The 16,727-nt window shown below is 42.0% G+C and overlaps 1 protein-coding gene and 2 long non-coding RNA genes across 3 annotated transcripts in view; 1 reads left to right on the top strand and 2 right to left on the bottom strand.

Moving 5' to 3' along the window:
• Positions 1 to 8,047, top strand: part of FKBP1A (FKBP prolyl isomerase 1A) — a 22,626-nt gene extending 14,579 nt beyond the window's left edge. Inside the window, exons 3-5 of the mRNA XM_032295395.1 lie at positions 3,555 to 3,667; positions 6,484 to 6,648; positions 6,927 to 8,047. Coding sequence (XP_032151286.1) covers positions 3,555 to 3,667; positions 6,484 to 6,612 — 242 coding nt within the window. The 3' untranslated portion in view covers positions 6,613 to 6,648; positions 6,927 to 8,047. The remainder of the gene's footprint in view (positions 1 to 3,554; positions 3,668 to 6,483; positions 6,649 to 6,926) is intronic.
• The window catches only part of LOC116562894, a 22,829-nt gene extending 6,102 nt beyond the window's left edge, over positions 1 to 16,727 (bottom strand). Inside the window, exons 1-2 of the long non-coding RNA XR_004274118.1 lie at positions 16,715 to 16,727; positions 13,922 to 13,926 (exon numbers count right to left, since the gene is read on the bottom strand). This is a non-coding gene — a long non-coding RNA (uncharacterized LOC116562894). The remainder of the gene's footprint in view (positions 1 to 13,921; positions 13,927 to 16,714) is intronic.
• On the bottom strand, positions 195 to 6,485 carry LOC116562893. The gene is made up of 2 exons (XR_004274117.1): positions 5,586 to 6,485; positions 195 to 2,532 (listed from the first exon to the last, which is right to left on the bottom strand). It is a non-coding gene; the product is annotated as an uncharacterized LOC116562893 (long non-coding RNA).

Below are 16,727 nucleotides of genomic sequence, written 5' to 3'. Positions count from 1 at the left end.
CCTGTTGTTTTCATTGCAATCAAAATACTATCTTGTACAGGTCAGGGCATGTTCAAATTTGGTAAGAAGTAGAATAATTCTTTTATAGATATACCATATTTTTCAAATTGTGGGTTACGAACCATTAATGTATCATGAAATAAATTTAGTGGGTCACAATCAGCATTCTTTTTAAAAATGAGAAGTATATTCCGTGTAACTTACATGTAAATTTTATTTTGTTTATACACAAAATGTGGTTACGTGTACCGGGTCCTGACATAAGATACTGGTCCCATTGTCGCAGATCAGGGATATCTGTTTATGGTTTTGGTTGTTGAGTTCCATTTCTTTGTTGGTCCTCTTGTGGCAGCACTGCATTGTGGCGTGCTCACTAAATGTCAAATAAAGGTTTACCTCATGCCAGTTGTGTTTGGCTGGAGGCAACTGAAGACCCAACATAAGGCAAAGCAGACTTCCTTTTTTTTGTAAGACTATTTTTAAGAGCAGTTTTAGATTATCAGCATACTTGAAGGCAAATACAGAGATTTCCCATATATCCCCTGGTCCCACATATGCATAGCCTTCTATTATCAACATCCCCAACTAGAATGGTACATTTGTTGCAATTGATGAACCTGCACTGACACATCATGATCACCCAAAGTCCATAGTTTAGGGTTCACTCTTGGTGGTGTACATTCTGTGGGTTTGGACAAGTGTATGATGGCATGTATTCATTATAGCATCATACAGAACATTTTCACTGCCCTAAAAATTCTCTGTGCTCCATCTGTTCTTCCCTCCCTCTACCCTTGACTCCTGGCAGTCACTGATCTGTTGACTGTCACTGGTTTTACCTTCAAAGCACACTTTTAATCACTTTAGAACGTGAGTTTTGAGGGAAGTGGTTTGGGGCTGATTCAGAGCACTGGAATGACCATCTTGTGGTATGCCTGGCCTTCTTGTGATCACAGGGTGACTGGCATGTTCCAAACATGATATCCTCATACAACAGCATTCACCAGGTAGAGCAGGAACTTTCTTCCCAAGTCTTTTTCTTTTTACTAATGAGGTAGGACTTTCCTGGAAGATGCCAATAGACTTCACAGCAGGTGCAGTGGTGCCCAAACTAAGTAGGTGTAAGGGCCCAAACTGACCCAAATCCCTACCCCACACCACGCCTGGCATAGGGGAAAAGCTTAGATTGATTCCAGTTCATCTGCTGGGCCAGGCTATTGTTGCTCCTGGGAAGCTGATGTTTAATTAGAAAGGAAGGTGAGTGTGCTGAGTCCAGGTTGTACCACAGCCTTGGTTCCAGGTTGCTCCTATGGGCATGTTGTTCTTAAAATAATGCAGACTAGAGAGCAGCTCTTTCTGGTTTTCAGTCTCCTTTGTGGCTCACAGGTTCTGCCACTCAGTGGTTCTGACCTTGGGTGGGTTACTGAGCCTTGGAGTTGGTTTTCTTATTTCTGTTACACGCAGTTTCATGGAAGAGGATGGAAAGGCTCCCTGCCTGGCCAAGGAATGGAGGATCATAGCTGTTCATTGCCTACTCTCACCCTTACCTCTGAGTTTGGTTGGGTTGGATTCTGTATAAGAAGTAGAGTTTGAAACAGGCTAAAGGCAGTGTGTTTGGTGGGTATTGTGGAGCCTGGAGACCTGTTCTCTCCCAGGAACTCATTTATAGAGAACTGTTCAAGTCCTGCCATCAGTCATTTCTTTCATCGGGTGGTGACTGCATTCTGGTAAAGGAATGAGCTAAATGCATACCCCAGCTTACCAGTTTTGGGGCACTAGTTTCTTGGAAAAGGCATAGGTCCCCACCCTCCTGTATCCTGTTAGTCCTCAGCTCCCATCTTGAGGCTCCAGGCAGCATGGGCATCCATTCTGCTCCCAGGACATCCGTCTCTACTCCTGCTCTGTTAAAAACACCACTACCCAACCCCCACCCCCATATTTTGTTAAAGTCCGCATAGTCCAGTAGCTGTGATAAGGCTGCCAATTCATCTCTGCCTCCCCATCCTATTTGCAAGTGTTAACGTTGTTTTTTAGGCTGGGATTTTGTCAGGATTTTCCTTTTTTCCTAAACTCATACACAACAGAATTGTAATATTTTTGTGGATTTTCTAACGCTTAGAACCATGGTGAGTGCCCACCCTCAGTCTTCCAATAAAATCAGTTTTGTGCCAATTATATGTTAACCACTGGCTGACCCTCCAATCTGGGATCCTAATTAGAGAATTTCAGGAACTCAGTGTCAGCTATCACATTTGGCTGGCAATGGCTTCCTGAGAAACCAATGCTGATATTGTTTTTGAAAAGGAAGTTGCAGATATCTATTGCAGATGTCTGTTCCTCTTTTCTCATAGCATCTCCAGAGTTCCCTTTTTATTGGATGGTGCTGTCGTGGCTTGTCCAGCTTCTGGGAAACTGGGATAATAGAGCGTGGCATTTGGGTTTATGATTTATAATATAGTTTTACTATTTTGGCAAGCTACTTCACTTCTCTCTGGCTGCCTCAGTTTCTTCATCTGTGAAATGGGGATAGTGCTGTGGAGAAAGAATTGAATTAGTTCATGTGTGGAAAGCACCTAGCCCAGTTAGAGTAACTCAGAGTGGAGCCACTGCCAACAGTTACTAGCAGTTGGCCGGGTTTACTGAGTTAATTCTATAAGAGCAACCATTCTAACCTCCTTAGTATTCCTGCTCTCTTATGTCATCTCTGTTACAAAGTGTTAGCTGTGCAAAAATCAGCACAGGTTGTTTTCTGGGGCAGCAATGGATAAAATAAGTGGGGTGAATGCTGCACACATTCTGTCTTTCGTTTCTCTACTTCAGCCCAGGTTGTTTTTTACTTTTCCCAGGAAGATTATGACAACTTAGGAACCAGCCTACAAGGGCCCAGCTTTATGCCCTAGGTTTCCTGTTGGTATGAGACACTTGGCACTAGAATGTGGGTGAAAGCTTGCCTAATAGCTTCCTCTTACCACATTGCATAGTGCTGACCCACAGCCTGGAGAGCAGCAACATGTGTAGGTTACAATCAGTGAACCACAGAGGAGAGGGTGGCAGATAGTGGAGGGGGATTTGCCTGCATTGAACAATGGAGGAGCCACATGTAAACACATTATATGTGAAAGGTGATTGGGGAATTTGGGAAGGAAGATTGCTTCTTGCACTGTGTGTGTCTTGTAGACACTTTGTGCACCTCAAGGGACCACAGTTACTTTTAGTTGGGGAGAAAATCCACCAGGTGCTAGGAGAGTCATGGCAAGAGGAAGTTTATATTTCCCATCTCCAAAACAAGGTGGACTGCCAACCACCTTTGGAATGCTGCGGGGTCCTTTTGTAGTCAGCTTACTGCTTGGAGTCAGGGAAGAGCATTCACAGGTCTGGAGTAGGACTACCCCAACTCCTTATCTAAGGCCCAATGAGGCCACAGGAACCCTCCCTAGATACCGCACTTCCTGTCAGACTCTTCTGCACTAGCATCTCTGATGGGTGCTCTGCTGGTCTCTGACTTGCCTTATGTCATTACTTGTTGCTCATGTTACAACTGGCCTTTTTCACAGGGATGCTTGAAGATGGAAAGAAATTTGATTCCTCCCGGGACAGAAACAAGCCCTTTAAGTTTATGCTAGGCAAGCAGGAGGTGATCCGAGGCTGGGAAGAAGGGGTTGCCCAGGTATGCTCTCTCATTTGTTTTGTTTTACTTTCTAGTATTTACCTTTTATATTTTTTTTTATAGGTGGCATATTTATATGGCTCAAAAATTTAAAAAGTGAAAAGTCTCACTCTCATCCCATCCCATCTGCCCAAAATACCCCCACAAGAAGCTCCTGTTGTTAATGTTTTTTGTACTGTGGTTTAAGCACATACTGCTTTTTTCTTGCTTTCACACACATACTGTTTTGCAGTTTACTTTTTCACTTATCTATTTTTGACACTCCCTATACCAGTACATAAAAGAGGAGTAAACTCTGATACAGCTGCATAGTGTTTCTTTATGTAAGTGTGCTATAATTTATTTTGCTAGTGCTCTATTAATGAGTATTTGGGTAATTTCCATATTTTTGCTATTGTAAACAATGCTGCAGTAACTTACCTTGTACAGATTTTATTTTACATGTCTGCACATGTTGCCATAGGACATATTCTCAAAAGTGGGGTGAGTGCTCAAAGCTGTGTGTACTGTTTTTTTGACAAATATGCCGAGTTACTATCTGTAGGGGTTGCACTCTGAACTGCCTGAAAGCTATGAAGGTGCAATCTCCTCCCGTCCCTAGCATCACAGTGTATTGTTAAATCTTTGGCCTCAGGACAGTATGAGTAAAAAATGGTATCAGTGGTTTTAATTATTTCTCTTACTATTAACTGTATTGTGTCAGACTGCTTCTGACAGGTCATACTAATGGAGAAAGTAATTTTGTCTTGTGATCCTAATCTCTTTCCTCCCCATTTGTGGAAACAGCTTTTGTTCTGGCAACACTATAAAATTCCCAGGAGACATAGGGACCCAGGGTTGCCAAATTTCAGCCAGATTCTGTCTTCCCATCAATCCTAGGGATTTTTTCTGGCTCTAACCAGGTAAAGGGATGTTTTTCAGTGACCTAAGACCCAGGGAACTTTATAATTAGGCTCTGCATGATGGGTAGTCTGCTTTCCTCTCACCAAGGAGAATTAGAAATTTAAGCAAGATGAAAAGACAGGTTTCTGTCTTTCTCTTTTCCAGAATACACATGCTCTACTTCCTCTGTAAAACATCACTGATTTGTCTCCAAATAAACTGCTCAACTTTCAGAAACTTGAAGCCTTCCACTCCTAAGTGCTTGGGTTTCTGTTCCTGTAGAGCAGAGGGTTGGCAGTATGAGGAAGAGGCTTTGTAGTTTACTTCCCTTGGGAAACCTTGCCAACCATAGCTTTTTGCCTGTCTCCCTAGTCTGACTGGCTCTTAGATCTGTAGCCCATCCTCCATCTCACATGCCAGCCATTGTTCATACCACATCCCATCTTTGACTGCTCCAGCATTGGAACAATCACTGTGTTGTATATCTTAAGTGCTGTATGTCCTATCAAGATAGTGTTATCAGCCTACTCCATATCTCAGGCTTGGAGAGGCATGACGGAGTACTGGGGAGATGCTTGACTCTCCCTTTAACTGGTGCTTTAGGGTGAGCCACAGCCCTATCATTTGTGAGCAGTCTAGGTAGTTTGACATCTGCATAAAACATCCTTTAAATTCTTCACAACATATTTTCTCAGCAAGTAAGTTAAAAACACAGAAAAGGGAAATTGTCTTATCCCCCTTTTCCTTTCCTTTTGATATTGTTTTGGTTTTACATGTTTACAGGCATTGAATCGTGCCACAAGGACTATTTTGGCAGCTTTTTTTCATTCATCTTGGACATCTTTTCATGTTAGTACATTTAAAGCCACCACTATATTCTTTCTGACTAATCGCTGGTGTGGATATGCCTATGAAACCACTCCTTCTATGATGGACATTTGAGTTGTTAGCAGAATATTCTGGAAGTAGAATTGCTGAGTCAAGGAATATGATTGTTTTGAATTGTACAAGATAAAGCCATCACTGTCCTTCCCACCTTGGTCCAACATGTGCCAGTTTCGGAGGGGAGCAAGGATTAGACACTTCACAGCCTGCAGCTTCCTCTTCATTCATCCTTTCTCCAGTGGAGTCTGGAAGCCAGGAATATGGGAGACCTAAAGCAAAGCAGAGATTGGTCAAAGGATGGAAATACTGAGAGAACCTGCTCACTGTTCAGAAAGTAGATATTTATACTTATTTCTGTATTGTTTGAAACAAAAGAATACACAAATACATTTTTTAAAGTAAAAATCTCTCCTTACCGGTCACTCACTATCCACATTGTTCTCAGCAAAAATCTGATATGTCCTTCCAAAGATGTTTTCTGTTGTAGGTATAATCAATATTTTCAAAAATAGTATCATATAGTACATGCTATTGTGTAGCCCAGAAAATCATATTATCTTTTTTGAAGTTTTCCTATATGGGCAAAAAAGTATAAGTAGAAAAAATATACTACCCCCAAGTATTACTTTCTATGTATATACTTTTTTAAAGCATAGTTTCAGAGTATTCCTTTTTCAAGATGAGCATAGATGTCACTAAACGTGTCCTTTGAGTGACAGACCACTGAAGGGGGGACTAGGTGGTGAGACATCTGGAATGTTACCTGCCCAGCATTAGTCGTTAAGTCTTGGGTAGAAAGGTTGAAGGCATGACCCTTCTGAGAGTCAAGAAGGGTTTTGAACTGCCAGTGGACCTCTTGGAGTGAGATGCAGGGGTCATGGGATCTGACTGCCAGCCTTCAAGTCCTGCCCAGGGAGGTGGTGATGCCTGGGCAGCTGCACAGTCAATACCATCCTGGCCAAGGAGCACCTAAGTAAACAGCTCTTGTTCTTACAGAGACAGCTGGGGTGTGTGTCAAGCTGAATCTTTCTTCCTTGTTCTTTTCACAGATGAGTGTGGGTCAGAGAGCCAAACTGACCATATCTCCAGATTATGCCTATGGTGCCACTGGGCACCCAGGCATCATCCCACCACATGCCACTCTTGTCTTTGATGTGGAGCTTCTAAAACTGGAATGACAGGAATTGCCTCCTCCCTTAGCTCCCTGTTCTTGGGTAAGGAGATCAAATGCTGCAGGGTCCTTCACTACCTTTGTGCCTCCCATGTTATGCCCAGTGTTTTGGTGGGTAGCAGAGAGAACATAAAGGTTGTTTCACCTGGGACCCAGCCCAAGCCCATCTGGCTGTCTCCAGCTAGAACAGAAGTGGCTTGGTCTCAGACTGCTCAGCTGTTGGGGAAGGGATTTGGCGTGGCAGATGGCATCATGGCTGTCACCACTGCGGACAAAGAACACTGAGCTGCTGAAAACTCACAGATTTTCTGTCCCCAACAGGTCTGCCATGGAGGGATCCTGGTGCCTCCAGATGCGTGCACATGAATCCATATGGAGCTTTTCCTGATGTTCCACTACACTCTGTATAGACATCTGCCCTGACTGAATGTGTTCTGTCACTCAGCTTTGCTTCCGACACCTCCATTTCCTCTTCCCCTCCATCCTCGTATGTGTGTTTACCTAAACTATATGCCATAAACCTCAAGTTACTCATTTTATTTTGTTTTCATTTTGGGGTGAAGATTCAGTTTCAGTCTTTTGGATCTAGGTTTCCAATTAAGTACATGATCAAGTATTAACAGCACAAGTGATAGGTTAACTTTAGAATAGGAATTGGTGTTTGGGGGGGGCGTTTCAAGAATATTTTATTTTAATTTTTTGGATGAAATTTTTATCTATTATATATTAAACATTCTTGCTGCTGCGCTGCAAAGCCATAGCAGATTTGAGGCGCTATTGAGGGCTGAATTATTCTCCAAGTTGAGAGATGTCCTTGGGTTAAAATAAAAGCCCTACCTAAAACTGAGGTGGGGATGGGGAGAGTCTTTGCCTCCACCAGTCCCACCCCTCCCTCTCCTTAAACCCTCTGCCTTTGAAAGCAGGTCATTTTCACTGCGATGTTGGACACTACAGGTATCTATCTGTCCCTGAGCCAGCAGGGACCTCTGAAGCCTTCTTTGTGGTCTGGCTTTTTTTTTTTTTTTTTTCCCCATCCTGTGGTTTTTCTAATGGACTTTCAGGAATTTTGTAATCTCATAACTTTCCAAGCTCTACCACTTGCTAAATCTTGAGAACTTTATTAATTGACAGTTTAAATTGAAGGTGCTGTTTGTAGGCTTAACACCCAATGAAAGCCCAGCCATCATGACAAATCCTTGAATGTTCTCTTAAGAAAATGATGCTGGTCATCGCAGCTTCAGCATCTCCTGTTTTTTGATGCTTGGCTCCCTCTGCTGATCTCAAAGTTTCCTGGCTTTTCCTCCCTCAGCCCCTTCTCACCCCTTTGCTGTCCTGTGTAGTGATTTGGTGAGAGAAATCATTGCTGCCCCCTCCCCCCAGCACCATATATGAGTTTCAAGTTTTATTATTGCAATAAAAGTGCTTTATGCCGGCTTTTCTCAGCTCTGTGTCATGGTGGTTACTCTCAAGTGCCTCCCCTGCCATCTGGTGCAGGAGGATGGGGTTGGGCGGGGTGAAGGAGGGTGGCAGTGGGGATGTAGTTTCAAGATTGTGTCTTGGCAGAAAAATGTAGCAGTGAACATCCTTTGCATTGGCCATTAAGGGTGAGGGGGTTGGGGGTGAGGGGGGGAATGTGGGGGGCAGTAGGTTTGCATCAAAGGAACTGCCTGAAGGGCAGACCGGGATAGTCAGGGAACATCCCCTCCCCATTATCAAATATTCATTAAATGTGTGTTCTGAGTAAAGCACTATGCTGGGTGTTCTTGGGTTACAGAGAAGTGGGAGATGCAACAGACTTTTGAGAAGTGAGTCACAGTCCATTTGGAGATGTGGTACAAGGAACTGCAAGTAAATTCATGAAGAGATTCGAAGGGAAGACTTCGATTTTAAATCTAGTGTAGGAAGACTTAGTCCTGTGGAGAGGCTGCGTGGTTGCAGTAGCTTCCCTGGACCCTACCCTGTGTGCCAGTAACACCCTGCCCTTACTGAGAGTTACAGAGAATGCTCCCACACCTTTATAGACACCTTCCAAAATTGCCCTAGTTGAGATCCACTGATTTTAAATAGGAAATTATTCAAGAGCTTGCTTACTAGCTTCCTAAGTTCTTTTTCTTAATTTATAATCTAGACTGCCAGAGTCATATTCCAGGGCCATATCTTACTGTCCCCAAAATTTTTTTATAAAAGTTTTCAAACTACAAAGATTATTAAAATGAACACCTGTATATCCACCACTTAAATTCTATCATAAACATGTTACTGTACCTACAGATCACATATCTGTTCATCAAACTATCCATTATGTCTCTTCAGAGTAAATGACAGACATCACAATTCCCCCAGTACATATCATTGACTAGAGAGCAGTGTTTGTGTACACTTTTGTGCCCCTACCAGGATAAAGAACATCATCATACCAGAAAATTCCATTATGAGCTTTCCCAGTCAACCCCACCCCACACTTAGAGGCGATAATTGTTGTAATTCTTTTCCACCATTGGCTAGTGTTGCCTGTTCTGAAATTTAATTTAAATGGAACTCTACACTGTGTCCTTTTGCACTCAGCAGTCAGTTTTGTGCCTTCACTCAAGCATATGGAAAGCTGTTCTCACTGAACTTGCATTTCAGGGAAATCCTCTGATTGAGGATTGGGATCCTCAAAGATTTTCACATCCTAATCCCCAGGACCTGTGACTGTGTCACCTTAACTGGCAAAAGGGACTCTGCAGATGTGGTTAAGTAAGGATTCTGAGACAGGAAGAGTCTGTTTACCTGGGTGGATGCAGTGTAAGCACACACATCCATACAAGCATCAGTGAAGGCGACGTGAGTGTGCAAAGACTTTGAGGATGCTAAGATATTGGCTTTTAAGATGGAGGAAGGAGAGCAACAGGCCAAGAGATGCTGGCAGCCTCTAGACACTAGAAAGGGAAAGGAAATGGATTTCCCCTAGGACTCCTGAAAGAAACACACCCCTACCTATACCTTAATTTTAGCCCTGTGATGCCCATTTTGGACTTCTGACGTCCAGAAATGCAGAATTTATTACTAAGGTGATAAAGGAGTGTTGCTTTAAACCATTGTGGTAATTATAGCAACAATAGAAAACTAATACAGGGCCATTTTAATATTATTTTTAATGTATAACAGCAGAATAAGAAGTCAGGGTTTCTTTTTTTTTTTTTTTTTAATCTGTTCAGGATCCTACCACCCTAGCAAATCCAACTTCAATTTTTTTTATCCTTACCTTCTATTTCTTGCCCTAAGCACTTACAGCATTTAGCTTTAATCACAGCATAGTACAAATTTTGCATTTCTGCTTTTTTCCCCACTTGCCATTTTTATCAGGAGTATTTGTCCATGTTGCCATATGGTCTTTATAACTGTTTTAAGAGGGCTGCAAGTAAATTATATCACATGAACAGATTAAATTTACTTAACTACCTTGTTAAAGGATAACTTTTAAGAAATTAGATTATGACTCATACAAAATTAACATATTAAAGATTGTATTTAGCTTGTTCATTATTGAGAGAACCAAAAAAAAGAACCAGCAGGACACTTTAATTGGCTCAAAGGAGAATCCAAAGAAAAAATAATTATAAGCCTAGCAGGAATGCTGAAATGAATTTGCTTCCTAGTTACAAAACTGGCAAAATTGGCCAATATCTGTAGAACAATAATCAGCTACATTCCATTGGTCACAATTTGCATTTCTATGAACAAGAATCATCTGCATTATCAGTTTCCCTTAATTTACATAATTGTAAAGTAGCTCAAAGGCAGTGAAATGAAAGGTGGAATCAATCCAGAAAGGTGGGCTAGATTAGATGGAACACCCAGTAATTGGAGGCAGAGGTGGGGGCAGTGGGTAAAACCTATTTCAAAATCCTTCACAGTGTTTCATGATAGCCTGTACTTGTATACTTGGGTTATGTCCAATTGTTTGCTTTTATTAAAAGTCAATACATCAACTTTGAACATTTTGCTTTCTCTCCTAACTACCTAGGTTCTGTAGGATATAATACTGTTAATAGACGGAATTTGTAGGGTCAAAGGAGATTTTTCAGCTTTTGACTAGTGTTGCCAAGTTGAGCAGAGTTGTATAAGCCTTTTCCCATGCCAGAAACAAAAACACCATCCATGTCCCATGGCAGAAAATGGCTATCACTTCCATGGTGTCCTAAAAAAACTTTAAAAACCTTCCTTTTCCAGTGGTCCTCTGCTATAGCGTGAGTGTGTCTCCCAAAGTTCCATGTGTTGCACTCGCTCTCGCTCGCTCTCTCGCTGTCTCTCTCTCCCCGCCCTTCTGCCCTCCACCATGGGGTAACAGCAACAAGCCCCTTGCAAGATGCCAACACCTTGATTTTGGACTCCCCAGGCTCCAGAACTCTGCAAGATCAATTTCTGTTTATTATAAATTACCCCATCTGTGGTATTCGTATTATAGCAGCAAAGTGTAGACTAAGACACCTTTCCACCTTCTCATTTCTTCTCATATTCATTGGCCTGAATTAAATCTGTGGAGAATTTGACTGACCTGGATCAATCAAGACCCACCCCAGGGCTGGAGAAGGGCTCCGACTCCCCTGAAGCTCTGAGCCCTACAGTCCCTGAACAGATTCTGCTAATAAACAAGAAGCAGGGGGATCCAAGATGGCCGATTAGACAGAACTCCAGCGCACAACACCCAGCGAGAGAGACACAGAAATCCAGAGATCTCCGAGCTCCAACCGAGGTACCAGGTGCTTTTCAACAGGTCTGGTCCAATGGTGACCAAAGCCCACTCAGGGCAGACTGAGGCGGGGAAGGGTGCTGCTTCACCCAGAAAGTGCATCTGACCGGCAAGTCGGAGGCTCCCCTCTGGCACTCCAGTCCAGATACAGTGCTTCCCCCAAAGCCTCAGCAATACACAGAACAGGGGATCTTTGCCAGTCAAGCGCTGGGAATTACAAGCTCGGAGTTGAATAAGAGCCTGCGGACTAAGCTATTGCCCCCTCCCTCTGCCTGGAGAGAGAGAGGGAGCTGTAAGCGGGAGCAGCTGGGCGGGCCCTTACCCCATGACCAGAGAGAGAGGAAGCTGAAATGGGGAGACTGCCAGGTACGGCTGGGTGGGTCCCTACCCTCCCCGACAAACCTCGGAGGGCTGAAGCTCTGACTCTAGTGGGTTGTGCAGCCAGTGCCACAGTCTGAGAGGAACCCTGAATGATCTAGCCCAGTGGAGGAAGGGCACAACCCACCACTAGAGGGGTGGGACTGGGCTACAGGTTTTAAAAAAAAACACAGGAAGCCTGCTTACCAACGGGACGGCATTCTTGACAACCCAGCAGTGCCTACAGGTCAGTGGAAGAGGCGGGCCTAATCTCCCAGTATAAACAAAAAAAGACACAGGAAGCTTCCCTAGTAACCTGAAGGAGTCCCTAGAAACCCAGTAGCACCTGCACAGGCAGACAAGTGACCTCATCAAGCAGCTCCCTGACAACACAGCCAGGTAAATCCACAAAAATGGGAAAAAAAACCGCAAAAAAGAGGAAACCATCAAAAACCAGAACACCTCTTCTCCTTCAAGGAATCACAACTCTTCAACAACACAGGATCACAACTTGACCGAAGAGTGTGACGAATTGACAGAAACAGGCTTCAGAAGGTGGATAATAAACTTTTCTGAGCTAAAGGAACATGTTCTAACTCAATGCAAAGAAACCAAAAACCTTGAAAAAAGGTTAGACGAAATGATAACTAGAATAACCAGCTTAGAGAAGAACATAAATGACTTAATGGAGTTGAAAAACACAGCACGAGACTACGTGAAGCAAACACGAATTTTAATAGCCAAATCAATCAAGCAGAAGAAAGGATATCAGAGACTGAAGATCAACTCAATGAAACAAAAAGAGAAGGCAAGATAAGAGAAAAAAGAGTGAAAAGAAATGAACAAAGCCTCCAATAAATATGGGATTATGTGAAAAGACCTAATCTATGTTTGATAGGTGTACCTGAATATGATGGGAAGAATGAATCTAAGCTGGAAAACATGCTCCAGGATACAATTCAGGAGAACTTCCCAAGCCTAGCAAGGCAGTCCAAATTTCAAATTCAAGAAATACAGAGAACTCCACAAAGATGTTCCTCAAGAAGAGCAACCCCAAGGCACATAATCATCAGATTCACCAGGGTTGAAATGAAGGAAAAAATGCTAAGGACAGCCAAAGAGAAAGGTCAGGTCACCCACAGAGGGAAGCCAATCAGACTCACAGCAGATCTCTTGGCAGAAACCCTACAAGCCAGAGAGAGTGGGGGCCAATATTCAATATCCTTAAAGAAAAGAACTTTCAACCCAGGATCTCATATCCAGCCAAACTAAGCTTTGTAAATGAAGGAGAAATAAAATCCTTTACAGACAAGCAATTATTGAGAGATTTTGTCAACACCAGACCTGCCCTACGAGAGCTCCTGAAAGAAACACTAACCACAGAAAGGAACAAGTACTAGACACTGCAAAAGCAAACCTGTTGGCAAAGACCAAAAATGCAATGAAGAAAACGAGTCAACTAATGGGAAAGAAGACCAGCCAGTAACAAAATGGCTGGATCAAATTCACACGTAACAATATTAACATTGAATGTAAATGGCCTAAACACCCCAATCAAAAGACACAGACTGGCAAACTGGATAAAAAGTCAGAACCTATCAGTGTGCTGTATTCAGGAAACCCATCTCACATACAAAGACACACATAGACTCAAAATAAAGGGATGGAAGAAGATTTACCAAGCAAATGGAGAAAAAAATAATAAAACAGGGGTTGCAATCCTAGTCTCTGATAACATGGACTTCAACAAAGATCAAAAGAGACAAAGAAGGACACTACATAATGGTAAAAGGATCAATCCAACAGGAAGAGCTAACTATCCTAAATATATATGCCCCCAACACAGAAGCACCTAGATACATAAAGCAAGTACTTAACAACCTAAAACGAGATTTAGACTCCCACACAATAATAGTGGGACACTTCAACACTCCACTGTCAATGTTAGATCAATGAGACAGAAAATTAACAAGGATATCCAGGACTTGAATGTAGAGCTGGACCAAGCGGACCTAATAGACATATACAGAATGCTCCACCCCAAATCCACAGAATATACATTTTTCTCAGTACCACATTGCACTTACTCTAAAATTGACCACATCATTGGAAGCAAATCACTCCTCAGCAAATGCAAAAGAAAAGAAATCATAACAAACAGTCTATCAGACCACAGCACAATCAGACTAGAACTCAGGATCAAGAAACACACTCAAACCCGCACAACCACTTGGAAACTGAACAACTTGCTTCTGAGTGTCGACTGGATAAACAATGAAATGAAGGCAGAAATAAAGATATTCTTTGAAACCAACCAGAATGAAGACACAACTTACCAGAATCTCTGGGACACCTTTAAAGCAGTGTCGAGAGGGAAATTTATAGCAATAAATGCCCACCAGAGAAGAGAAGAAAGATCTAAAATCGATACCCTATCATCAAAATTGAAAGAGCTAGAGGAGCAAGATTAAAAAAACTCAAAAGCCAGCAGAAGACAAGAAATAACTAAGATCAGAGCAGAACTGAAGGAGATAGAAACACCAAAAACCCTTCAAAAAATCAATAAATCAAGGAGCTGTTTTTTTGAAAAGATCAACAAAGTAGACAGATCGCTAGCCAGATAAAAAAGAAAAGGGAAAATAATCAAATAGATGCAATAAAAAGCGAAAAAGGGGATATTACCACTGATCGCACAGAAATACAAACTACCATCAGAGACTACTACAAACAGCTCTACTCACATAAACCAGTAAACCAGGAAGAAAAGGATAAATTCCTAGACACTGTACTCTACTAAGACTAAACCAGGAGGAAGCTGAAACCCTGAATCGACCAATAACAAGGTCTGAAATTGAGGCAGCAATCAATAGCCTACCAACCAAAAAAAGCCCAGATCGAGACGGGTTCAGAGCCAAATTCTACCAGACATACAAAGAGGAGCTGGTTCCATTCCTTCTGAAACTGTATCAAACAATACAAAAGGAGGGAATCCTCCCTAACTCATTTTATGAGACCAACGTCATCTGGATACCAAAACCAGGCAGAGACTCAACTAAAAAAGAAAACTTCAGGCCAGTATCCATGATGAACATCAATGCAAAAATCTTCAATAAAATACTGGCAAACAGATTGCAAAAGCATATCAAGAAGCTTATCCATCATGACCAAGTAGGCTTCATCCCCGGGATGCAAGCCTGGTTCAACATACACAAATCCATAAATGTAATCCATCACATAAATGGTACCAAAGGCAAAAACCACATGATTATCTCAATAGATGCAGAGAAGGCCTTCGATAAAATTCAGCAGCCCTTCATGCTAAAAGCTCTCGATAAACTAGATATTGACAGAACATATCATAAAATAAAAGCTACATATGACAAACCTACAGCCAATATCATACTGAATGGGCAAAAGCTGGAAGAATTCCCTTTGAAATCAGGCACTAGACAAGGATGCCTCTCTCACCACTCCTATTCAACACAGTATTGGAAGTTCTAGCCAGAGCAATCAGGCAAGAAAAAGAAATAAAGGGTATTCAGTTACGAAAGGAGGAAGTCAAACTGTCTCTATTTGCAGATGACATGATTGTATATCTAGAATACCCCATCGTCTCAACCCCAAATCTTCTCAAACTGATAAGCAACTTCAGCAAAGTCTCAGGATACAAAATCAATGTGCAGAAATCACAAGCATTCCTATATATCAATAACAGACAAACGGAGAGCCAAATCAAGAGTGAACTCCCATTCGCAATTACTACAAAGAGAATAAAATACCTAGGAATACAACTAACAAAGGCTGTAAAGGACCTCTTCAATGAGAACTACAAACCACTGCTCAACGAAATAAGAGAGAACACAAACAGATGGAGAAACATTCCATGCTCATAGTTAGGAAGAATCAGTATCATGAAAATAGCCATACTGCCCAAAGTAATCTATAGATTCAACACTATCCCCATCAAGCTACCAATGACCTTTTTCACTGAACTGGAAAAAACCACTTTAAACTTCATATGGAATCACAAAAGACCCCGCATAGCCAAGATGATCCTAAGCAAAAAGAACAAAGCTGGAGGCATCACACTGCTGGACTTCAAACTATACTACAAGGTTACAGTAATCAAAACAGCATGGTACTGGTACCAAAACAGAGACATAGACCAATGGAACAGACAAGAGACCCCAGAAGAAACACCACACATCTGCAGCCATCTGATCTTTGACAAACCTGGCAAAAGCAAGCAATGGGGAAAGGACTCCGTGTTTAATAAATGGTGTTGGGAAAACTGGCTAGCAATGTGCAGAAAGCAGAAACTGGACCCCTACCTGTCACCTTACACTAAAATTAACTCCAGATGGATCAAAGAGTTAAAACCTAACACTATAAAAACACTAGAAGAAAATGTAGGCAAAACAATCCAGGACATAGGCATAGGCAAGGACTTGATGACTAAAACACCAAAAGCAGTGGCAATAAAAGCCAAGATAGACAAATGGGATCTAATTAAACTCCAGAGCTTCTGTACAGCAAAAGAAACCATCATCAGAGCAAATCGGCAACCAACAGAATGGGAAAAAATTTTTGCAATCTACCCAGCTGACAAAGGGCTAATATCCAGAATCTACAAGGAACTAAAACAGATATACAAGAAAAAAAAAACAACCCCATTCAAAAGTGGGCGAAGGATATGAACAGACACTTTACAAAAGACGACATATATGAGGCCAACAAACATACGAAAAAATGCTCATCATCACTGGTCATTAGAGAAATGCAAATCAAAACCACACTGAGATACCATCTCACACCACTTAGAATGGCGATCATTAAAAAATCTGGAGACAACAGATGCAGGAGAGGATGTGGAGAAATAGGAACACTCTTACACAATTGGTGGGAGTGTAAATTAGTTCAACCATTGTGGAAGACAGTGTGGTGATTTCTCAAGGATCTAGAAATAGAAATTCCATTTGACCCAGCAATCCCGTTACTGGGTGTATACCCAAAGAACTATAAATTGTTCT

Source organism: Sapajus apella, unplaced genomic scaffold (assembly GCF_009761245.1).
Source record: "Sapajus apella isolate SASKATOON/1434 unplaced genomic scaffold, GSC_monkey_1.0 scaffold33, whole genome shotgun sequence".
Taxonomy (NCBI): domain Eukaryota; kingdom Metazoa; phylum Chordata; class Mammalia; order Primates; family Cebidae; genus Sapajus; species Sapajus apella.
Note: the sequence above shows the minus strand (reverse complement) of the source record. Positions and strands in the feature narration are given on the sequence as shown.